General features: G+C 43.4%; 1 protein-coding gene across 3 annotated transcripts in view; it reads right to left on the bottom strand.

Moving 5' to 3' along the window:
- CAMK4 (calcium/calmodulin dependent protein kinase IV) overlaps positions 1-26,309 on the bottom strand; it is a 223,558-nt gene that overhangs the window by 40,795 nt on the left and 156,454 nt on the right. For all 3 annotated transcript variants that reach the window (XM_068247354.1, XM_068247356.1, XM_068247358.1), the window contains exons 3-5: positions 20,515-20,577; positions 14,386-14,468; positions 7,782-7,854 (exon numbers count right to left, since the gene is read on the bottom strand). In XM_068247354.1, coding sequence (XP_068103455.1) covers positions 7,782-7,854; positions 14,386-14,468; positions 20,515-20,577 — 219 coding nt within the window. The remainder of the gene's footprint in view (positions 1-7,781; positions 7,855-14,385; positions 14,469-20,514; positions 20,578-26,309) is intronic.

A 26,309-nucleotide genomic window follows, 5' to 3' on the forward strand; every position in this document is an offset into this window, starting at 1 on the left:
AGTGTATGGTACAGTATGTTGGTTAGTAGGGTCTTGATTAGCTGGCACAAGTGGGGATTGTCTAATGCAGCATATGTGTTATTTCCGGTTGCTGAGAATTCAAGCAACTGGAAGCCGCAATATAACATTAACTACCCCCTGCACCTCATTCCGGAGCATCTTAGCACAGAAAGGATAGGTGCAATTATACCATGAAAAGCACATTTTCAGATGTTCAAGGTAACAAGAAAAAATTCCTTGTTCTTTGCGTAATTTTCTTACAGGTCATTTGTATGTAGGGAAATCTCTGTGTGAATTGTCTTACTTAGAAAGTGTCATTTACTTTCAGAATACATATTGTACATTCTAGGAATTTCAGTGTCCTAAAAACCTAGAAAGCCAGGCTAACAATATATATTTTATTACCCATGTGGTTTGGCTGTTGACAGAATCGTTCAAGTAAAATATATCTCTGCTAAGCAAGGCAATCTGAGGAGGCCAGGAAACCTCCAACACATGACATTGTGTCACGTCTACACACCTATCAGGAAGGAATTCTCTTCATTCTTTCTTTGAGTCTCGGAAATGTTAAGACTCAAGTTTTTCTAGAGCTCACAGAGGGTTTGGTAGAGCTTACAGATGTGGAACCTTATTGATAGAAGAGCCAAGCCTGCTGGCCTATTTCAGAAACTTTAGGTGCATACACATCCAATTTTGAGTGGTCAATTTTACCACTTCCATGCAGTATGAGAGCTTGCCTACACAAACTGTTTATATTATTCATAATCCGTTGACCCTCACACTATGGCCCTTATTCAATTCACTTTGTCTCCTTAGTGTTCTCCTAGGTGATATTTTCATAGCTTATTAGTGAGATGCCTTTTAGGCCACAGCAAGCAAGAACATACTCACAACAATTTGGACAGTACTTTTTCACCTACTTTTTAGTACTTTTTGAATTGTAGAATCCTGGGAAGTTCTTTTAAACAGCAGATGAAAAATTATCTCCAAGGAGAGAACTTAGAAGAAAAAGTGAATTGAATAAGGGCTTAGGGCTCTTTCACATCTGAGCCTGTTTTCTGCATTTTAACGCAAAGTAGACTTTAATTTTACCTTTCACATCCGACGCTGCATTTTGGTGCGTTGCGGCTCGACGCACCCCGGAGCTTTTAATTGTCCGGAGCTGAAGTTTTCCCATCGGGTGAATGGATAACTACCGACGACACGCAACATCCCGACGACACGCCGCGGGCCATAACACATGCAGGAGAACAGCTCCTGCACGCATTCTCAGATGTGAAAGAAGCCTTATGAAGGTTTTAAAATTAGTCAATCACTAGGGCAATCAAAATTAGTTTCTCTTTTCCTCCTGCCAGCAGTGTTTTAAAATGCTGTTACAGCCACGTTATCTATATAAACATCACTCATAGAACGGTTGAGTTAGCAGTTTGCTGACGTTGTGAATTAGAGGCTTACAGTATACAAGTCGGACACAGTGCAGGTGCAAAAAAGTTGAAATGAATGCATGCCTTGCCTGCTCTGCAAATATTAAAGGGATGAGGCATGAGGCACAAGGGGGGAAAGAGGGGCCCAAGATATGATAAAACTGTGTTAAAAACAGCTAAAATTAAAAGGGTGAGGTGGCTTACCTCAATGAAGACAAATTTGTATAATAAACAATGAACATTAATTTGCACTGGCAAAGCATTTTGTGAGTCTATGCCCACTTCCTCAGGCCCAATAAAGTGCCAGAAGAGTAATGAGAGCTTTTGCTTGGACACATTGCTCTTCTGGCACTTTATTTGGCCTGAGGAAGTGGGCATACACCCACGAAACACGTTGCCAGTTCAAATTAAAGTTGGTTGTTTATTAATACGAATTTTTCTTCATCACCCTTTTCATTTTAGTTGTTTTTAACCCAGTTTTATGAAACCTTGGGCACCTCTTTTCCCCTTTGTGTTACCCACCCTCCATTTGGAGGGTTGTTCTATTTGATCAGGAGTGTTTCTACCACCCCATAACCATCTAGAGTTTTTATCAAGAGAGCAACCGTGTCCAGCCATCGGAACACCCGAGTGGAGTCGGGTTTGTGCAACTCCATCTGCCTAGAGTGGTTGGTAGCCCATCTGCATCCTTCCTTTGTGAGTACAATTTACTTTTTATGCTACTTTACCATTGTTGTGACATACTGCACCATTTGTGCTCCCATTGTCTGTGTGTTTTTTCCTTCCAGGGTGCTCTCTGATCACCCCACACGCCTGTACACATGAGGCAGGTGGGATGTGCACAACTGCTTGGGGTGCAAGTGTTAGGGTGTAAGTACTAAGAGTATATTGAATGTGGGGGAGAATCACCCATATCAACACACTTTGCTGAGAGTTAGAAGAAAAGCAAGACAGGCAAGTGAAATATGGCGCCTGCACCCTAATAGCCATCACAGAGTGCATTATACCAAAAGATAGTAAGTAGAAATATTTTCTTTAAAAAACAGGCAAAGCAGAGCATAGAAACCCAGAAGGCAGACACACCAGACATAACTTGGCAGCGAATGGAGACAATCCGCATGATTCATTTGCTTGGTTGATGAGCTCTCTCTACCTTGCCTGAATACACAATACATGGAGATGGAGAATGGACACATTCAGTAGCTCAGTCCACACAGCAGGTATTTCTAGACCATACAGTCTTACTGCAGTGATACTATTTTATTGTTGTAACCTATACTGACCAGGATTTATTAAAAAGATCTTACTGTGGGTGCCATTCCGTAACCGTAGTAGCACAAACACTATTATTATTGGTATTTATATAGCGCTTTTATTGACAGATTGACACTTTATAACTTGGTCTATATCGCAACACTTTGCAGAAAGCGCTGCATTAAGACTGAACAAGGCCCTATGCAAAGTGACCACCATGAAAAAAAAGTTTAGGCTTGACGAGTCCAACTTTGAATTAATGTTAGCATCTTCAGTATAGAATAGGGAACATGAAATGTCAGTCTCAGACAAATGATTAGAAAATATATTTTAGTATTTTAAGAAGGTCTATTTGTTACTCAGTATCTGGCGAAGGCGCTGCTGCTTCGATGAGTAAGCCACATCTGCAAAATTCCAGGCAGGCCAACAAAGAGTATTTTAGATAATAAGGATTTAGATGTCTGGTAATAAGAGATGATATGAAATATCATACAGCATACAGATGCCACTACAGCAATGATAATGAAAAGAATGGCACAACCTTTTGAGAGCTGATGCTAATGCCTTCTGTGTAGTGTGTCTGTAACTGGATGACAAAGCCAGACAGCTAAACTTTACAAATGTTCTTGTAACAGGAACTATTTCTAGATGGAAATGCCCAGTGATTCATGGTATAAGTACTCTTCTCTGTGGGCAGCATGGTGATGTAGTGGGTAGCACTCTTGCCTTGCAGCGCAGGGTCCCTAGTTCCAATCCCAGCCGTGGCACTGCACATAGTTTGTATGTTCTCCCCGTGTCTGCGTGGGTTTCCTCTGGGCACTCTGGCTTACTCACACATCCCAAAAACATAGAGATAAGTTGATTGGCTTCTCCCTAAAATTGGCCCTAGACTATGATGGACATATGATTATTGTTGGGATTAGATGAAGGACAGTTAGTTACAAGATTATATATACTCTGTAAAGTGCAGCAGAAGATGTCAGAGCTATACACACTAACAATAGTTTCAGTAACTTTCTAAATCCATGCACTGTGCAACTGTAGATTGGCAAAATACCCTGATATCAAATGTTTGACTGATTTACTGGCTTGCACCATTTGATATTAGATCTCAGCAAAGAAGATCTGAACTAATATTGATTAGAAAGCTTCCATCAGTAGCTTTGTACTGCTTAAAGCTGTGCCATCAGGGGCATAACAATCACCCCCGCAGTGGATGCCTATACCAGGCTACCTATAATGGGGGAGCCTATACCTGGCTAACCTATACTGGGGGACACCTTACTTGGCTACCTATACTGGGGGCAACTATACCTGGCTGCCTATACTGGGGACAACTATGCCTGGCTACCTATACTGGGGGAACCTATGCCTGGCTACTTATACTGGGGGCACCTACACTTGGCTATCTATACTGGGGGCACCTATACCAGGCTGCCTATACTGGGGGCAACTATACAAGGCTAACTATACTGGAAGTATGATATATACATATACTGCCTAGATTGCCTTTGTAATTTCTGTTTTGAGGGGTGAGAGGAGAGCAGGGGAAGGGAGCCACCCAAAGTTTTGCAGGGGGGCCAGTGATTTCAACTTATGCCCCTGTATACCATTATCAGTCATCAATGGCATATTGCTCCCACCCATATCCATCCTGTGTTCTTGTCCACTCCGATAGTCAAAGGGTATCTGAACTTACATGTGACATGATAAGATCAACATGTATGTTCAGTGCTATTTCTGCAGTCCATTTTCAAGCTGCTTATATTTACATAAACATTAGCATTAAAGTGTAATTGAGACTAAAAAAAGGAAAGCATGTTTAAGTACCTGGGGCTTTCTCCAGCTCCCTTCAGGCTGTGGGCTCCCTTGAAGTTTCAACCTTCTGCAGGCCATCCCAGTAAATCCTCCAGTGGCCCCAAGTCGGCGTGTACTGCGCATACATGGCCCGGCCAGGAGAGGATTGAAGCTGCCTGGGAGGACGGGGAGGGAGACCATGGCCTGAAGTGGGCAGGAGGAAGCCCTAGATACATATACAGTAAATGCTTTCTTTTTTTAGTCTCAGGTTACCTTTAACATGGAATTATTTGCACCCTATTGACCATCCCTAACTATAACTGTGACAGGTTACTTCCCCCAAGTGGTGCCTTTATAATAGGGAAGTGTGGGGATTCCAGGGCTTGCAACAATATGACAAGCAGATAACTTATAGCGGGCGCACATTCCCTGAGCACACAACTCCTTCAAAATACGTATCATGCAAGCAAGGAAAGTACAAGCCTCTAAACCATTTCCTCGCAAGACATACTAAACTGCCCGTAATGTAGCCGTCTAGGGAGGTTTTAGTAAGGAGGAGGTAATGGAGGTGCTGCCTGCATTTATGTTGTGCAGCCATCCTGACTACAGACTGTGAACCAATAAATAAATCACTTTCTGGCTCAGATGTAATAATACCAGATTTCTCTCCCTGGGGAAGGGAAATCTCATCAAACTGACAAGCCTCTACATTTTTCTTTTGCTTTCCAGGGGAAGAGTGAGATTTTCCGATACAAGTAACTGTTATACGGGTACATACAGTAGTTGAACTGTAGAATTCCCCACCATATACACGGTTGAACTACAGTGGTTTGCAAAAGTATTCGGCCCCCTTGAAGTTTTCCACATTTTGTCACATTACTGCCACAAACATGAATCAATTTTATTGGAATTTTATACGTGAAAGACCAATACAAAGTGGTGTACACATGAGAAGTGGAACGAAAATCATACATGATTCCAAACATTTTTTACAAATCAATAACTGCAAAGTGAGGTGTGCCTAATTATTCAGCCCCCTTTGGTCTGAGTGCAGTCAGTGTCCCATAGACATTGCCTGATGAGTGCTAATGACTAAGTAGAGTGCACCTGTGTGTAATCTAATGTCAGTACAAATACAGCTGCTCTGAGACGGCCTCAGAGGTTGTCTAAGAGAAACTTGGGAGCAACAACACCATGTAGTCCAAAGAACGCACCAGACAGGTCAGGGATAAAGTTATTGTGAAATTTAAAGCAGGCTTAGGCTACAAAAAGATTTCCAAAGCCTTGAACATCCCACGGAGCACTGTTCAAGCGATCATTCAGAAACTGTAAACCTACCAAGACAAGGCCGTCCACCTAAACTCACAGGCCGAACAAGGAGAGCACTGATAAGAAATGCAGTCAAGAGGCCCATGGTGACTCTGGACAAGCTGCAGAGATCTACAGCTCAGGTGGTAGACTCTGTCCATAGGACAACTATTAGTCGTGCACTGCACAAAGTTGGCCTCTATGGAAGCGTGGCATGAAGAAAGCCATTGTTAACAGAAAAGCATAAGAAGTTTCATTTGAAGTTTGCCACAAGCCATGTGGGGGACTCAACAAACATGTGGAAGAAGGTGCTCTGGTCAGATGAGACCAAAATGGAACTTTTTGGCCAAAATGCAAAACCTATGTGTGGTGGAAAACTAACACTGCACATCACTCTGAACACACCATCCCCACCATCAAATATGGTGGTGGCAGCATCATGCTCTGGGGGTGCTTCTCTTCAGCATGGACAGGGAAGCTGGTCAGAGTTGATGGGAAAATGGATGGAGCCAAATACAGGGCAATCTTGGAAGAAAACCTCTTGGAGTCTGCAAAAGACTTGAGACTGGGGCGGAGGTTCACCTTCCAGCGGCACAATGACCCTAAACATAAAGCCAGGGCAACAATGGAATGGTTTAAAACAAAACATATTCATGTGTTAGAATGGCCCATTCAAAGTCCAGATCTAAATCCAATCGAGAATCTGTGGCAAGATCTGAAAACTGAATTTTCTAAGATTTGAAAACTGCTGTTCACAAACGCTGTCCATCTAATCTGAATACGCTGGAGCTGTTTTGCAAAGAAGAATGGGCAAATATTTCAGTCTTTAGATGTGCAAAGCTGGTAGAGACATACCCTAAAAGACTGGCAGCTGTAATTGCAGCAAAAGGTGGTTCTACAAAGTATTGGCTCAGGGGGCTGAATAATTACGCACACCCCACTTTACAGTTATTAACCACCCTGGCGTTCTGATTAAATCGCCAGGGTGGCTGCGGGAGGGTTTTTTTTAAATAAAAAAAAAACTATTTCATGCAGCCAACTGAAAGTTGGCTGCATGAAAGCCCACTAGAGGGCGCTCCGGAGGCGATCTTCCGATCGCCTCCGGCGCCCAGAATAAACAAGGAAGGCCGCAATGAGCGGCCTTCCTTGTTTTGCTTATATCGTCGCCATAGCGACGAGCGGAGTGACGTCATCGACGTCAGCCGACGTCGTGACGTCAGCCGCCTCCGATCCAGCCCTTAGCGCTGGCCGGAACTTTTTGTTCCGGCTACGCTGGGCTCAGGCGGCTGGGGGGACCCTCTTTCGCCGCTGCTCGCGGCGAATCGCCGCAGAGCGGCGGCGATCAGGCAGCACACGCGGCTGGCAAAGTGCCGGCTGCGTGTGCTGCTTTTTATTTCATTGAAATCGGCCCAGCAGGGCCTGAGCGGCAGCCGCTGGCGGTGTTGGACGAGCTGAGCTCGTCCAGACCGCTCAGCTGGTTAATTTGTAAAAAATGATTGGAATCCTGTATGATTTTCGTTCCACTTCTCACGTGTACACCACTTTGTATTGGTCTTTCACGTGGAATTCAAATAAAATTGATTCATGTTTGTGGCAGTAATGTGAAAAAATGTGGAAAACTTCAAGGGGGCGAATACTTTTGCAAACCACTGTATTGTGTAATACTTATTGATTGGCGTATAAATACAAATATATAACAAAAAGTGGTAACACACTGCTTAAGTGTCCAATGGCAATCCAGTAAATGATAAGGTTAGATTCACAATAGCATTGGGGCATAGAGAGCAAACACCAGCGACCCTCTGTATTCCAAAAATAGCTTGCCAGTTGCCACGGTGGCAAAGAAGTGACTTGTGAACTTCCTGACAGTTTTAGGAAATTATAACTACCGGTAGTTACAAATTGCAATTGAGAGGTATTTTTTCAATGATTTACTGGTAATAATTTCATGTCAGTAAAAAATAGGATGTTCAAAATGATCTTAGAGAAAGCACTTACCGCAACTGCTTCTAAAATTTGTTTTACAGCATCTGCTGCATCTCGCTCACTGTAATACCCCTTTTCCACAATTCTGAAATGAGATAGAAAATATGATATAGTATATTAAGCAGATTAATACAATACAATACAATGCAATTTCAATTTAGTGTCATGAAAGGAGTATACTTGCTTAGGACATAGATCAGTAGTGACATCAGCAACTGACATAGTTATATAGTTCTAGATAGAAGTAAAGATGTACCGGTAAGTTCGTCAAGTCAACCTTTTAAACTTATTTAAACCTCAACCCAGAGGAAAGAAAAGACAGAAGGGCAGAAACTATCTCCCTGACTGGATCAACCTATCACATTCTCACACCTAGGGATCATTTGATGGCCTTCAAAGTAAGGAAAGCATCCAAGCTCCTTATCATGTAAATATACAGTATAGAGTTTGCTATAATAACATCCTATGGTATGAAATTCTACATATTAATCACTGTAACTGTGAAGACCCCCTTTCTATAAAGGTTTTAAAATCTTCTTTCCTCCATGTAGTGTATGTCCTCCTATTGTCTGCACAGACTAGGACTAACAAAATTCATTCGCCAAGCTATTGTATTATATTATATAGAACCTGTGTTGGTAAGTTCCACCTTCCATCCTTTTTGTAATTGTTTTAAAACTACAGTGTCCTATAGTGTGGTGCCCAAAACTGTACTCCGTCCTCTAGATATAGCGTCATAAGGGTTTTACTTAGAGGAAGTAGAAGATGAAGTAGAGGCCACACTGGATTGATGGAATAAGCAGGAAATATGGAATGGCTTGTGTGTGACAGGGAATTCTGGGATGCGCTGATCACCTGAGAAGCCCTCCTCAATCAATCACAAATTATCAGGAAAATTTACATTTAGCAACCTCTGAATGTTAACTATGGCCTGACAAAATGTTTAGTCAAATCAGGGCAGGACATTTCAGGGCAAAAACTTTAATGCCATTACATATTGACTGACAAATTAATATAATGCACTTGTGCAATGTGACAGTTATCCATGTATCTCTGGGTGAAGAAGACATACATAGACCTATAATTAGAAAACCACATATTCCATTCTCCAGTAAAGCTCCAGTCCTCTTCTCCATTATCCACAGATTGTTTTCCCCCTGTAAGTATCCAGCAACTAACCTGTTCCCTGAAACATTCTCAGTATCTATCCTTTATATCTCTTCCTGTCATGGGAAAGATAAGAGGATAGCAGCCCTCTCAATCAAAGAGGCTACCCTCACCTTAGAGCGGACCTGAACTCAGAACTTCCTCGCTGCTCTAAAAGATAAGCAACATCATAATAACCTTTAAAGAAAAACATTTCCTTGTTACAGCTGATACAAATCCTGCGATAAGTCTGCAGTGTGTCTACTTCCTGCTTTCATGGAAGCAGACATATTGTTAACATCCTGTGTTTACCAATTAGCTCTCTGCCTTGGCTTAGTAACAGATGAGGGGGAAATAGACAGGCTAAACTATCTAAATACATACAGGAGTTTGGGTCCACTTTCATATACTACTGAATACCAAATCTTCTAAGTTGATTTTGAGGCTTTTCCTCACGGTCACAGTGGCAGAGAAAAGATCTGCTGAGTAACAAGGTGAGACCTGAGAGCCACAAGATGCCTTGCCGCGGAGGTGTGGTTTTATCACTCTGTTGCATGTTTGTATCCATGTAGCTTGGAAATCATGTAAAACGTAGGATAAGGCACAGCTGTGGGCTCCTCCTCCCTCTTCCCACCCACATGCAGAGTAGGGCAGGGGACAGTGTAATATGTACCTGCTCCTGCGCTGCGGGTCTCTTCCCTTCCTCATATCTGCACATTCTCTGCTGCCGTTTACTTGCTCACAAACACACCAATGCCAGTCACGTGATCAAGGGCCAGAAAATGGCAGCAGATAGTGTGTGGCCATGATGCAAAAAGGGCTTTTGCAGGGCTGGAAGCAGATAAAAACCCCAGGATCATCCCTTCATGTTACCACTTGGGGGTCTTCAAATATCAGACTTCCAGTATAAAGTCCGCAAGGACCATCACACTCAGGATTTCTTTTAAACGAAACACAAATCTTTATTAAAAAATCGTCAGCATTACAAGCATTAAAAAAACGTGACCATTCAAAAGGACAATTCAGCAATTCGATAACCGCCAAAAACGGTCAACGTCCATGAATAGCTCAGCCCCCGCACAAATGTAATGTCCATAGCAGTTGGGTAGACACAGGTCACAATTGTATAAAGAGTCCAATGACAGACACCGGCCAAGAGCTGCTTTGGGTGTCCAGCCCATCCTTAAGCCAAGGTGCACTTTGCTTGGCTTGAGGATGGGCTGGACACCCCCGAAACAGCTCTTGGCCGGTGTCTGTCATTGGACTCTTTATACAATTGTGACCTGTATCTACCCGACTGCTATGGACATTAAATTTGTTGTCTGGGGACTGAGCTATTGATGGACATTGACTGTCTTTGGCTGTTATCGAATTGCTGAATTGTCCCTTTGATCACGTTTTTTTAATGATTGTGATACTGAAGATTTTTCCATAAAGATTTCTGTGAAGTTTAAAAGAAATCCCTGAGTGTGATGGTCCTTGCGGACTTTACCACTTGGGGGTCTTCCACACCACCACCATATTCACTGTTTCCTGGAAATATTATTGTTGTCTCCTAGTTAAGAATGATCATATTTGTCTTTTACCCTTTCCATACAGGGAAACTTACTGCTATTTAAACCACATCCTTACAATTGTATTCATTATACTTTTTTTCTGCAAAAATAAACAATCTTTGCTTTGAAAGGAACTTTGCAAAAAAGAAAGGGTGCATAAATTATAAGCACTCAAACTCAAGCAAAATGTCTAAAATTGGGGAAAATGAACAACAGACACATTCTGGTCTTCTTCAGGGAAGTTCAAGTGCTTAGTACTGGATAGATTTCAATTAAATTGCTTATTGGAGAGCTTTGCCTGCTCAGTATGAGGTTGATAATGTACATTTAATGGTAATCAGTTACTCATGAAAGATAAGAAGCATGTTGATTATGGCAGCGTACTTCCACCAAAGTACTGCTCCTTATACATCCACTGGCTTGGTGCAGAGATGCTTTTAGATATATAGCATGGTAATAGCACATGTCAAGTACTCTGAACCCTGGGATGAGGGGGCGCAGAGAGAAGGCATGCAAGGGTCTAAAATAATGAAAATAAAAATCGTATCTTTATTTTTTCTGGATCTGTAAAAGTATTATAAATTATTTATTTTGTTTTTCAGAGACCTGCGCCAAAAAAGTCCATCAGCGTTATTTTAATTGAGTTACAAGGTAAAGGACACCTGAAGTGAGAAGGATATGAAGGCTGTCTTATGTATTTCCTTTTAAACAATGTCGATCCTGTCGATCCTCTGCCTCTAAGGGCCCGTTTCCACTAGCGCGAAAACCGGGTCGAATCTGTAGAGCTTCCCCGCAGGCAAATCGCGCTGGGAAACTCTGCCATAGGGAAGAGTAGCGCCGCCAGCCGAATCGCTTGCGCTACCGATTCGACCGGCATCTCCATCCGAAATAGTGCGGGAGGCTGTGAATCCCATGGCACGCACCCAAAAGTGGAGGGAAAAAGGCCTGGGTCTTATGGTCCAAATAATACATTGGGACCAGCGCCAGATGTCTCCACACACATGCATGGTGCAATGTCTGCTGTCAGACATGCTTCACCACTGCACTCCATTTGTCCCCGAGTCCTCCTTTGTTATTCCAGTGTTCCTGTGTCCGATCACTTACTCTGTACAGGGAGTGGCAGGGTGTATGCAGAAAGAGCTGAGCTAGCATTGAGATGACTCACAGTCAATCAGGCGGTGGTGCTGCCAATCACGGGCTGCTGCTCTTCACTGTTCTTGGAGCTGATGATCTCGAGGGCGGGACCATGGCTCCGTCATTGCTTCCAATCACTGCACTCAGTGAGTCTCCGCACTCAGATGTAGATACAGGAGGACACAGGAAGAACAGAGGTGGACACAGAAGGATAGAGGTGGACACAAGGGGACAGAGAAAGGACAGAGGGGGCACAGGAAAGACAGAGGTGCACACAGGGGGACACAGGAAGGACACAAGGGGACAGAGGAGGATACAGGGACTGAATACTGATCCATGCCTGGCAACATGCCTCATACGTGTGTACAACAATTTAGACATCTCTACAGGCTGCCATTTTGACCTTTTTCATAGTAAATGCCTGACAATAATGCTGGTCCTTTAGCTATAATTCTTTCTGTCTCGCCGGGAACAAACAAGCTGACCAGGGTAGTCACAAAAACATTAGAAGAACTACATACCTCACAACTTTTTGATATAAGAAAGAGGGACAGTTAAGCCATGCCTCTGCCACACACCCCTGTCCCACTGCTAGTCACGCATATGATAAAGATTTCATGAGAAAAATATGGTATAAATATTAAGTTTAGAGTTTTGTTGTAGAAAATACATATAGTTACCTAGATCTGTACGTGAGTCCTGAAAGACAGACACATGAGAAAGAGGGACATAGGGACAGGGTTCCCAAAGAGGAACTGTCCTTCCAAAAGTGGGGCAGTTGGGAGCTATAGAGCTAATCTTTATAAATGCTGCAGGTGAGTGACTTGGAAAGTGTAAATGGCTGTAATGCTGATCATACATAAAGGTTCCAAAACAGACACCACATAATGCCCAGCAGTAACTAATGATGTAGTGAGGAAAGGCCCTGCTGTGTCATTAGCTGGCAGTGGTGATCAGAGAAACACAGCACAGCAATGTGTACTTCAAAGAGGAAACATTCATCCTAATGTTGAAAGAAAGTTTTCTTTGTGAAGTGCTACAAAGTTCAGTTTTGTTATACACAATAGGAAAGAATCTCTGAGGGATTTGCTTGGGGCGATGAGGAGGCGAGGTAAACCATATCTCATCCACAGCAGTGTGGCACGGAATACAGACTTGCATGACTTGCATGGACTGTCAGACATGCATATGACCATGCCCACTTTTCTCCACAGAGCATTCCTCATGCTGCAGACTTTAAAGAGGAACTGTAGTGAAAATAACATCATGAATAAAATTGCATATAGTTTTACAGTATTCATTTATAAATTATAAGCCAGTGTTTGCCCATTGTATTGTAAGATCTTTCATCTCCCTGATTTACTTACTGAAATGTATCACAGGCTTCAACATATTTAATACTGGCAGGTGGTCTCTGCGGAATGTTTGTTACTGAGAGTTCCAAAGCTAGTACAAAAACATAGCTGGTCTCTCGGAATGCTCTGGGGAAAAGAATTCCACATACCAATACACAGCAACATATATATTTATAGGAAGTGTTTCTGGTGCTGAAACCAGGATATTTAACACAAAAGTGGGTATCCTGAATGATTTACTGAATTCTTCTATGAGTTGTTACAGTACCTCTTTAATTCTCCTCTCAGCCCAAGGCTTTTGGCATTCTCGAAATGTCCCTTCTTGAAAAGGACAAACAGGGACCAAATGTTAACACAAAACATTTCCTTCATACACAGATGCCACTCCCCTTTAGGACACACCCATCAGCAAAAGAAGCTAAACCCATCATAAAGAATCTATCCCATGATGAAACAATGTATTTGCCACATGGACCTGCACAGCACTGTCAGTGAATGGAAGTAAGTTGCCCAGGAGTGGTCAAATAAACAAAACAAAAATAAACAAAAATAAAGCAAACAAAGGAAGGAAAATAGTACTTTGTCTATTTCATTCATTACATGAATGAGCTGGCAATTAACATTGAATTTTACCTGGGGTTGATCTTTAAAGGGAACCAAGCGCCACTTTTTTCTGCAGTGTGTCCTGGTTTCTAATATCTACAGGAGCTGCTATGTTCACCCCTCCCCTTCTACCTGTCCAGAGGGAATGTGTAAAGATAGCATCTGTGACGTCTCTAAAATTGTTGAAGTACAGTGTCCTATCTCTCCAACCCCCACTGATGAAAGCTTTTGTTTGCTCTCTGCTGATGTGTGCAATCAAATAATTACATCAGTCCTTATCTGTCTGCAATTTCTGTGGTCGGGCAGGGCTCGGAAGTAGGGTAATAAAGGCTTCTGCTAAACTTTTAAACGTAAAAAAAGAAGAGTTAAAGTGAAGTTTTTTTATAATGAGCCACATTGTTGGCATACATTTTTAATGTGCTATTGAGATGCCCTGGATGCTAAAAATGGTGCTTGGTTCACTTTAAGAGATTCCCTTCCAAACGGGATGCATAAACATACGCTATTTGCATTATTTCAGACTGAGTAATAATGTTATAAACCACCAGGGACATTAATGACAGCCCTCACTGTCTGGCTGCGCAAAGAACAACAGGCATCAATTAAGCCAGGGCTGATTTATTGTGCAGCCCATAAGTATCAGTGGAAAATGATGGCACTGGAATAAAGTGTGTGTCGCTGAGTCTGAGCCCCGGGGCTTATAGTAACAACAGTTTCACTTGCTTGTACTCTGTTTATGCAGAAGGAATTCCTTGGCATTTTTATTCAGCAGCTGTACATACGGCTATCAAAGCCCGCTCTGCAATCTCATTCATTACTCACCTGTCAAATAATTCACCTCCCGTCACCAGTTCAAGAACAAGGCTAATTTCTGTAGGGGTTTCAAAGATCTCCTTTAATTTGATCTGCAAGTAAATTATATTAATATTAATACTTGATATGATTATGCAAAATAGACCATTTCCATGTAGCGTCTTTACAAAATGTAAACCGTAACTGTCTTCTCTTTTTTTATTTAGTGATTGACATCAGAAAGAATTAAAGTATATTTATGCACATCTGTGGCGTAGCTCTGGGCCCCAGTGTGAGTTTTACATTGGGCCCCTCAAGCCCTCTATACATAACAATTGATAAGGAGAGCCAACACCTGGCAGTCATTTACAGTACTAGAGAGGTGTAAGCAGAGGAGGGGAACTATTTGTCAAAGGAAAGGACATATAGAGGTGATCGTGATCATCACCAATGAAGAGCTAATACAGTGGTTAAAATTGTACCAGAGACGGAGAAAAAACTTCCTCCAGTCAGGGCCAGTCTGCACAAGAGGAAGTGCGCTCTTTACGTATCTCTCCGGTGGCCGCAGACTGGCCGTTACTGGAGGAAGTTGCGGGACCCGGTACCGGAGCTGCAGGCAGCGGAAGATGGCGGCGTGGGAGGGATCCGTGCGCATGGGGCTGGAGGAAGTCCCAGGTATGTATAAAACTTTTTCCTCCCGCCTCTGGTCTCCTTTAAAGGAGGAACCGTAACAGGCCCAGTCTGGGGATAGGATCAGCACCTGACCTTGAGGCAAGACTAAGGCCTCATTTCCTTCTACATGATTTCAGACCCGCTTAGGAAACGCAACGCAATGCATAGACTGCACTGTCTGATGGTTCATGCGTTGTGTTTGCCTGCATTGTGGCACGTTTGTGTTGTACTCCATTCATTATGAATGGAATCGCAATCCCACCATGGAAATCACAGAGCAACGCATCGTGGTGGCCACCTGCATTGCCCACAGCGCTAGATGGAAACAAGGCCTAATGCTGGTATGTTTATTATGGCTATTGACTAGCCTTATACAGTTAGGTCCATAAATATTTGGACAGTGACAACATTTTTCTAACTTTGGTTATGTACATTATTACAATTAATTTTAAATGAAACATCTTAAATGCAGTTGAGGTGAAAACTTTCAGCTTTAATTCAGTGGGGTGAACAAAAGGATTGCACAAAAATGTGAGGCAACTAAATTGTTTTTTTTTTAACACAATCCTTACAATTCAGGGGCTCAAAAGTAATTGGACAAATTAAATAGCTGGAAATAAAGGCCCATTTGCAATTAATATTTTCTCCAAGGTGATATTTTCACACCTTATAAATAAAATGCCTTAAACCACCAGCAAGCGAGAAAATGCTCAAAAAAATGTTGATAGTACTTTTTTCACCTACTTTTTGGTACTCTTTCAATAGTTTAAAAAGAAATCTCCTAGGAGAAAACTCAAGAGAAAAAATTGCATATGTGCAACAATGTTCACTTCTAATACTTGATTGAAAACCCTTTGCTGGCAATGCCAGCCTGAAATCTGGAACTCATGGACATCATCAGATGCTGGGTTTCCTCCTTTTTTAACAAATCATGTAAGGGTCTCCACCTTTTTAGTGTTCTGGGGACACTGAAGGAACAGGGGGACAGAGGTGACAAAGTGTGTGTGTGTGTGTGGGGGGGGGGGGGGGGGGATGTAGAGGTGGAACAGAGGTGACATAGAAGGAGACACAGGAGGCAATGGGGGGGGGGGGGGTATTTGAGGAGGTACAGGGGACAGAGATGGCACCAGTGGGGGGGGGGGGGGGGACAGAAGAAGACACTGAAGTCACGGGGGAACAGAGGTGACACAGGGGTGACACTGGAGGCACTGAGGGGCATAGAAGAGGTACGGGGACAGAGATGGCACAGTGAGGGGGGGGGGGGCAGAGGGTGACACTGAAGGCAGGGGGAACAGAGGTGACACAGGGGGACACTGGAGGCACAGGGGGGCATAGAGGAGGTTCAGGGGACAGAGATGCTGCAGTGTTTTGTCTTATGGACAGATTCAGGTTAAGAATGATCCTACAGTCCCTTGTTCATTAACTGGGGACTATATTTTTGTCTTTTGTAATCATAAAATTGAAAATAATACTGATTTGAAATTCTCCAGCACATAGGCACACAAGCTTATCTCTAGTGAAATATTCCATAAAATATAGATGAATCCTTAGCAACGCTATCTGATATTCTGCATGACATAATGATTTTTTACTCCACAGGTATGCCCTAGCTGTTGGCCTGAGAGACAAGGTTCACACTGCCATTAAAATACGAGGGTTTTCATAAAGGAGATGGATTGGTTGATGGATTCCATGTTATCAATGGGACCCATTCAAACGTCCATTTTGAATGTACTTGTCTCCATTGTGAAAGTCCATCCAGCATGACTATTTCAGACACTGCATGGACAACATAAAAAGACAATAGTAGCAGAATGGTACTATCGTTGACACCAAACGATAGAGTGGACAGGCACAGCGCATGATACATTCGATGCACTGTGACGGGACACACTGGCGATATTTCATAGCATGGACCTTGCTTTAATGCTGTGAAAAAAACATGTCCAGCTCTATGTTTTTGTATGTGTATAACTTCCTACTAGGTTTCTTTCTTTAGTATGATATAACTGTACAGCTGTCAGTTCTCTGAAAGACCTGTTACTGATCCTTTATGAATGGTTCAGTGCCAATGTGAATGCTTAAAGAGACACTGAAGCGAAAAAAAAATTATGATATTATGATTTGTATGTGTAGTACAGCTAAGAAATAAAACATTAAGATCAGATACATCAGTCTAATTGTTTCCAGTACAGGAAGAGTTAAGAAACTCCAGTTGTTATCTCTATGCAAACAAGCCATTAACTCTCCCAACCAAGTTAATCGTTAATTAGTCCTGGAGAGGGCTGTTATCTGACTTTTATTATCTCAACTGTTTTCTTTTCCTCTGCTAGAGGAGAGGTCATTAGTGCACAGACTGCTCTGAGGGCCCGTTTCCACTATTGCGAATCCGCATGCGTTGCCCGCATGCGGATTCGCACAGTCAGTACAAGTGGATGGGACTGTTTCCACTTGTGCGTTTCCCCGCACGTTTTTCTGTGCAGAAAAAATCTGCAGGGTAGGGGCCTCAGAATTCGCCTGCGTGTGGAATGCAGGCGAATCGCACGCAATGTATTTAATAGGGAAATCGCATGCGTTTTCCCCATGCGTTTTTTGCCGCGATTTCGCATGCGATTTCGCATAGGTACCCATGTTAATTCACACAGGCAGTGACGGTTAAAATCGCATACAGCCTTACCTATGCGAAATCGCGGCAAAAAACGCATGCGGAATCGCACCCGCATGCGATTTGCCTGCGGTGATTCGCCGGCGATTTCGTAACGCTATAGTGGAAACGGGCCCTGAAAGACTCATTTTGAATGCTGAATGTTGTGTAATCTGAACATATTATAGCATGATGCAATGTTAGAAAAAACACTATATACATGAAAATAAAAATATGAGAATATTTTCTTTGCTGCTAATCTTCTAGTAATTATTCATAGTACACAACCAATTCACTATATCATATTTTTTTTTTCGCTTCAGTGTCTCTTTAAATATAGCTGGGCCCTGGACATTCAGGTACAAATTTTGCTTGTCTTCAGCCCAGTATGAATTATAGGCTACCTGCACCTCTGGCAATAAACCTTTAACATCCCACAAAGCAAAATAATGTAACAAATAACAAAACACACAAAAAACACACAAAAAAAAACTACAGCATCATAAGCAACATTGAGGCAGGGTTCACACTTACTAAAAATCAAAATGCGTTTGCTGATGTAATATATCTCAGTGGCATCACATTGTATTTCCACTTTTGTACAACATTGCATCTGTGAATTTTCTGATTTTTTTTTTTTTCGGATGACATGTCTGCTTTCTTTGTGTGTGATTTGGCATTTGTGTTTCAATGCAAAACAATGGGAATGGTTATGTTGTTGATGGATTTGTTGTTGTTGTCATTGTTTAATTCCATGTCAATTAACTTTATTAGAAATCACATAAAAAAAAAATTGCAATGCAAAATTTCACAGAAATGTGCACAAAAGCTTGTAAAATAATTACAAAAATTGTAAATGCAGAACCTTGCCTGCAGAAAATGTGTGCATAAACAGCAAAGGAAAATGCTAGGACCCCTAAAAGAAACGGTGGAAATACAAATCCCCCCTTAAAGCACAGGTGTCGAACTCAGCCCTCGAGGGCCAAATCCATGCCATTGTTTACGATGGACTGAGAAATAAAGAAATGTGTTCTACCTGATGAACCGCACCTTTCCTGATTAAGTCTCATCAATTAGTTTGAGCTGTGCCAAAAATGTATGAGTACCTCATTCCCTGAGAACTGGAGGTCGACACCTGTGCCTTAAAGAGATTGTAGAAAAAATTCTTGAAAATCCCCCAAAAATTGCTTGGGATTATAAATCAAAATATTAACAACTGTACACCATTCATTTTTCAGAAAAAAAGATCAGAATTCTCAATTGAGATTTAAAAAAAAAAGTACATTTTTCTAAACAGCAGATAATTTTTATTTAAATAAGGGGATTATCAAATGTTGTATTGTATGGTGTGTGGCCACCTATGGGCGTCATGGGAAGTGTAATTGTACATCCAAGAAGCAGGTGGTGCATAAGGCAACATAAATCCATCCCAGTACTGTAAAATATGCATTAGATGTGACAGCCCCTTGAAAATCATTGAACTATTTCCACCTAATGCGCTAAATTGCGCCTATTTGTGTTCAGAAAAAAAAACAATTGATACCGATAGCATTTCTCTGGACGATGTGTGCATTCCTCCATTCAGCGCCGCCGCCCCCACAATGCATGCTTATCTCTGGGACATATCTGCTTGTCATCCAGAACATCGAAGTGCACCAGTACCCAGGGCCATTTCTAGATACAATGGGGTCCCCGTGGGCAAAAGTAACTTGGGGGACCCCATAACACCTTCCCAACCTCACAGTAAATTCATCCCCCAGGGCCCCTTAGCTGGCTGCCAGTCCAAATTCTCCCATCCCAAGTCAAAATATCATTAGGTGTCCATCATATGTCCCCAAAAGCATTGTTGGGGTCCACATTGTTCCCCTTATCCTTTACCTTACAAATGCAGAATGTACACATACCAGAGTCTTACATAACCCAGGCAGGACACAGGAGGCAGCTCCATGCAGAGATCAGCAGCACCACGTAGATGTATTTCAAGCTCTTTATTGCATAAAAGAGATTAAGCCCAGGGACAGCGACAGACACTGTTTCGGAGAGACACTCCTTCCTCAAGCTGTATAGGCTCACTCTATCCCATCTCTTTTATGCAATAAAGAGCTTTAAAAGAATACTGTAGGGGGGTCGGGGGAAAATGGGTTGAACTTACCCGGGGCTTCTAATGGTCCCCCGCAGACATCCTGTGCCCGCGCAGCCACTCACCGATGCTCCGGACCCGCCTCCGGTTCACATCTGGAATTTCCGACTTTAAAGTCAGAAAACCACTGCGCATGCATTGCTGTGTCCTTGATCCCACTGATGTCACCAGGAATGTATAGCACAATCCCAGTATGGTCTGTGTCTGCGCAGTACGCTCCTGGTGACATCAGCGGGATTGAGGACATGGCAACGCAGGCGCAGTGGTTTTCTGACATTAAAGTCGGAAATTCCAGAAGTGAACCGGAGGCGGGGCCGGAGCATCGGTGAGTGGCTGCGCGGGCGCAGGATGTCTGCGGGGGACCGTTAGAAGCCCCGGGTAAGTTCAACTCATTTTCCCCCGACCCCCTACAGTATCCCTTTAAATACGTCTAAGTGGTGCTGCTGATCTCTGCTTTTCCAAAGTCACAAGATAGACTTCATACATGAACATTTTGCACCTGTATCGGTGACAGCCTATTCCAGTGAAATTTGAGTCAGAAGACAGTACTTTCTTAGATAAGGCTGTTTATGTCTTCAGGTTCTTGTCAACTAAGCATTCCATTTATTGTATGTCATGTGTTGTCATTTATGTGAATTATATTGTAAAATAAAGACTACATTTCATAGAGTCCACTGAATTACTTTATTTTGAAAATACTTACAATGTTTGGATGTGAAAGACGCAGAAGTACACCGATTTCCGTCCTCACAATTTTCTTGTCTACCTAATGGAAAGAAGAAGAAAATAAGCAAAGCGAGTGCAGTAATAATGAGTGACATTGATACTGACGGAAGTCTTCCGTAGCTCCGGAAAACCTGTCACAAGGCTGGGCAACATAGCATGATGGAAAAATAAACGAAGAAATATCACATGAAGGAACACAGTAGGGACACTTGAGAAGTGAAACTGGAATTTGCATAATCCTTCAGCTACCAATGTCTTTGAAATTAGTCTAGATTTGTGACAGGTGTCCTTTAATTACTAGTTTGCTAATTAATATATTAAAAACCCAAAGCTACTTTACGAGAGGGATGTGAGGCTGTGTTTCCATTTGTGCCAGACCACGTGCGACTAGCAGGAGCCGATGGTCCGGCTGTAGCCCAGGGCAGATGCGCTCTCCCCCATAGGCTATATGGGGAACACATCTGCCTGCCCGGGATTATCGCATGCATGGAAGTGCGGTCTGCTTACTGATTCGGATCCCATATAACACTCATATATGCCGTATCTATATGCAAAGAGCGGAGAACAGGCAAACCAAGTCTGTTCTCCGCTGTAGTGGGAACAGAGCCTTAGGAGTCCAGCAGGCTGGGAATCACTAAATTCAAGTTAATCAGTCCAATTTCCCAATTATTCCCCCAAATCATTTAAAAATAGTGTGAGTTAAAAAGGGTGCGGCTATTACCTGCTATAACATTTTTCCTGGCTTGGCCGTGACAATTTGGGCACAGCTTTAAAATGGGGGAAAAAGGTAATCTTGGCAAATTTTGCAGCGGGGGTTAGGATTAGGCATAGGTAGGGGAAGGCTCATGTAAGAGTTAGGTTAGTGCAGGTACCCACACTTTTTCAGCTTGCAAGCTACCTTAAAAATTATGAACTTAAAGAGAATCTGTTCTGTCCGATTTGTACAATAAAAAAACATACCAGTTGAGTCACTGTGATCTCCTAAATCCCTCTTTGCCGTTTCCGCCGCTCCCCGCCGTGATCCTGGCTTTTAATCGCCAGTTTTAGGCAGTGTTTATAAACAAAACACATGGCCGCTAACAAGGAAGTGATGCTTGTGTATGTATATATATATATGTATATATATATATATGTATATATATATATATATATATATATATATATATATATATATACTCTGTATATATATATATATATATTTATATACATGCTGGGGCAGCACGGTGACGTAGTGGTTAGCTCTCTCGCCTTGCAGCGCTGGGTCCCTGGTTCGAATCCCAGCCAGGGCACTATCTGCAAAGAGTTTGTATGTTCTCTCCGTGTCTGCGTGGGTTTCCTCCGGGCACTCCGGTTTCCTCCCACATTCCAAAAACATACGGATAAGTTAATTGGCTCCCCCTAAAATTGGCCCTAAACTACAGTACTTACACTACATAATATAGACACATGGCAATGGTAGGGATTAGATTGTGAGCTCCTTTGAGGGACAGTTAGCGACAAGACAATATATATACACTGTACAGCGCTGCATAATATGTCAGCGCTATATAAATACTAAATAATATATATATATATATATATATATATATATATATATCTATCATGTTACACTATACTACAAGTTTTTATTACATAGTGAACTCCAGTCAGGGATTCTCACAGTTTCTCAGCAAGGGCAGCTCCCTCCCCCCTCAGACAAGCTGAAATTGAAAGCAGAGAGCTGTCTGTGACTAATAAACAAAGTACACACACAGAGCCTGCAGGGGGCGTGGAGGAAGCGTGCATAACTTCTCCCTATCACAGTAGAGGCAGTGCATTCCTCTCTGGGCTGACAAAGCTTAATAAAGAAAAAAAAGATTAGATATATTACAGAGACAGTGCAACTAGAAAAGGCTGCAATAGTCCAAACCACATTAGAACAGGTATAGGAACTTATAGGATAGAAGAAATAAGGCTGAAAATGTTGTTACAGAGTCTCTGATCTACCAGGTAGAATCTACCTACAGATGCAAGCCACAACTGCAGCACATGCACAGCGGCAGTCCTGCAGTGATTACCACAAGTAGGGGCTTAACTAGACTTAATAGGGCCCCCCTGCAAAAATGATAGCATGGGGCCCCTTTTGTTCCAGAACCCCACGGGTTCTGGCGAATGGCAGCCTCTGGAAGCAGGAAAAAATTACACCTTCTCCTGCACACAGTTTTCGTGAGTGAATGGGGAGGTTTCTTTGCTAATTGGCTGCACGTGCGGTTGGGATGAGGCCTAAGGCCCTCCCTGCAATGGCAAGGGTTGCAGTGGTGATTGCTACGCCCATGACCACAAGCCACCAGTAAAATTAGATGAATATCTGGGAATCCTCCTCAGTAAGCCAAATAGAACATTGCTTTACCAAACAGAGTCACAATATCATGCTTACAATATCATGCTCAGTGTCTGGCAAAATTGTTATCAGCAGTAGCACATGTACACAATGCTTCTAAATGCGTTGCCCCATCTTGCAAGATCATAATCCTCTACACTGCTGTACAAAACTTCAGGACAGCCTATCACACTAAGCTCATCCAAGTCCTAAAGACAAAATATGGCATGTACGTCACTCCGGCGGGCTGTGTGGGATCTACTCAGAAGTCTTTTAACATCTACCGGTAGATCATGCTCTATGCAATGGGCACGCTATTATGTCATAGTAGAATATTGGGAAAATGTACCAATGTTTTCTGTACTGCTAAACTGTGTCCTCTTTTAGCTTGCAGCTTTTTTAAATGTGTGCCCTCTGTCAGAGTGTTGAGTGCTTGCATATCTCAGTTACTGTGGCATGAGTCACAGAAATGATGGCCTGCTGATGTCCCTGTGATTTTCTGTGATTTTACAGTAGTAGTAATGGCCCATTGTCATGCACAGCTTCTGTCCCTTTTCTCCTATCTAGATTCCTCCGGGAGGAATTCCTCTAAGGGACAATGTTCGCCATCTATCAGTCCACAATGTTATGTGATGCGAAGGAAAACTAGTCTGGGACATATTAGTATTTCTCTGAGTTTGGTATTCCGTCTTGTGCAGGAGATATGTGGGCAGGTCTCATATAACAAATAATCAGAAGTTAAACCAGGAATCACAGGCACATTTTCATGAGATACCAGAAGGTGTGAGACACAGTAGGACACCTTACAATTAGTGAAATAACGAGAACACACAATTGTCTCAGAAATAACATAAAACCGACAAAAGTAATTTACACCCCTAACTGCATATTTCATACTGTACAAAAATCAGACTTTGATTAAAGGGGCACTATGGCTAAAGTCTTCATTTTAGGTCCCTTTAACATAAATATTTGTATGTGTAGCAATGTTAATGATAAGTATTGTGGCTGATGAAAAGGATTTTTTACACTGCCAGTACACATATATAGCTAAGGAGTCACATCGGGAAGAGTTACCTTGCTGACGCCGATCAGCAGATCAGCATAATCCATTGTGTGATAGGAGGCATCTGTAACTGTTCTTCATGTTGCCGTTTTATTCCCCCCCCCCCCATCCGGTCCGCTCAGATAGGTTTATCCCAACTTGTAACTCCCAAATCGAGCTCTTTGCACGCTGCAGCCACCTGCGCTGCGCCTGTCCTGCGCTGTACGGCTCTATAGTTCCACGCTGCTCGCTAAGGACCCCTGATTTGAAGCTGGCACAGCGACGGACACCTATTGTTGTCCATTGCTGTGATAACCAGCTTCAAATCGGGGGTCCTTAGCGAGCAGCGTGGAACTATAGAGCCGTACAGCGCTGTCCTGCGCCTTACGACGGCTGCAGCCTGCAGAGAGCTCGATTTGGGAGTTGGGAGTTACAAGTTGGGGTTAAACCTATCTGAGCGGTTCGGGGGGGGGGGGGGGGTGATGGATATAACGGCCACATGAAGCACAGTTACAGATGCCCCCTATCACACAATGGATTATGCTGATCTGCTGATCGGCGTCAGCAAGGTAAATCTTCCCGACGTGACTTCTTAGCTATATATGTGTACTGGCAGTGTAAAAAATCCTTTTCATCAGCCACAATACTTATCATTAACATTGCTACACATACAAATATTTATGTTAAGGGGACTTAAAATTAAGAATTTAGCCATAGTGCCCCTTTAAGAGTTTCAACAGAATATTTATTATTTGTTTCTCTCTTGTTGCGAGATGGGGCAGCACTCTGCTCCTCACATGGTAAAGGCAAGAGTGCAATTGTCCCAGGCGAGTCAACAAGATTTTCGTCAAAATCTTGCGAATCAGTTTCTCATTTATATTTAAATGGCTCCAATGTGTTGGCATTGCTTCAGTAGTGTGAGCAGTGTGCTGTGTGTGTACACATGCAGTGTGCTGTGTGTGTACACATAAGCAGTGGCGTAGCTAAGGAGCTATGGGCCCCCCAGTGCAAGTTTTACATTGGGCCCCCCCCCCCCCCCCAGGCACTCTATACATAACAATTGATATGGCGCACCAAAGCCTGCCAACAGGGCCGGCCCTAGACTTTTTGCCGCCTGAGGCAAAAAAAAAATTTCCGCCGCCACCCCTCTGGGGGGCCGCCGAGCTGGAGGGGTAGCTGGCAGGCCGGGGGTATTGGGCCTAGCGGCGGGGAGGGGGTCGTACCCCCCCTCCCTCGCCTGGGTCCCCCGAACTGCGCTCCCCTCCAGCCTTACATAGAAGAAGCAGCCGCTATTTGTAAGACGCACGGGCGGGGAGGACTCACCTCTTCCCAGCGTGCGCTCCACTGACATCACTTCCTGCAGCGTTGCAGGAAGTGACGTCAGTGGAGCGCACGCTGGATCGAGGAAGAGGTGAGTCCTCCCCGCCCGTGCCTCTTACAAATAGCGGCTGCTTTCTATGTAAGGCTGGAGGGGAGCGGAGGACGGGGGACCCAGGCGAGGGAGGGGGGGTACGACCCCCTCCCCGCCGCTAGGCCCAATACCCCCGTCCTGCCAGCTACCCCTCCAGCTCGGCGGCCGGCTCCCCGCACGGACGAGCGGATGCCGCCCCTGGAAATTTGCTGCCTGAGGCAAAAGTTTTACCCCGCCTCATGAGCGGGCCGGCCCTGCCTGCCAAGGACAACTACAGTGTCAGAGGTGCAAGAAGGGAATGAGGAAAAGTTTGTTAATGATTACTACTATTTAAATCATCTACAGAAGTGATTATTATGAGCACGGGAACAATAGAGAGCTAATAGAGCGGAACCATCTAGTGTGTGTACGAATACTAAACAGAAGCAAATTAGTTTTATCTAGATGAACAGACACTTCTGATAACAGAAGAGAGCTGGAAAGGTTCAGTGTCCATTACTTCTTTTTGTTGACAGCTGAGTGAGCCAGATTGTACCTCACACTGAAATGGCTGTTGTTCAAACTTCAGAGACCAAATTTAAACCCTTAAAGAGAACCCGAGGTGGGATTTTATTATGCTAGTGGGGCACAGAGGCTGGTTGTGCACACTATCACCAGCTTCTGTTGCCCCATGGTGTGCCTCAAAGACCCCCCCTGCACGCCGCTAAGCGCTGTCTGTCAGCGCCGCTCCCCCGCCTCCTCCTTATCGGCGCTACCCGCCTGTGTCCCTTCCCTCCCACTGATTGTAGGGAAATGACACGGCTGGTAGCGCCTATACGGAGGAGGCGGGGGAGCGGCGCTGACAGACAGCGCTTAGACAAACATTGTGCTGGCGACACGCTGCATGTCGCCAGCACTGCGGGGGTATAGCGGCGCGCAGGGGGGTCTTTGAGGCACACCATGGGGCAACAGAGGCTG

Source organism: Hyperolius riggenbachi, chromosome 1 (assembly GCF_040937935.1).
Source record: "Hyperolius riggenbachi isolate aHypRig1 chromosome 1, aHypRig1.pri, whole genome shotgun sequence".
Classification (NCBI taxonomy): Eukaryota; Metazoa; Chordata; class Amphibia; order Anura; family Hyperoliidae; genus Hyperolius; species Hyperolius riggenbachi.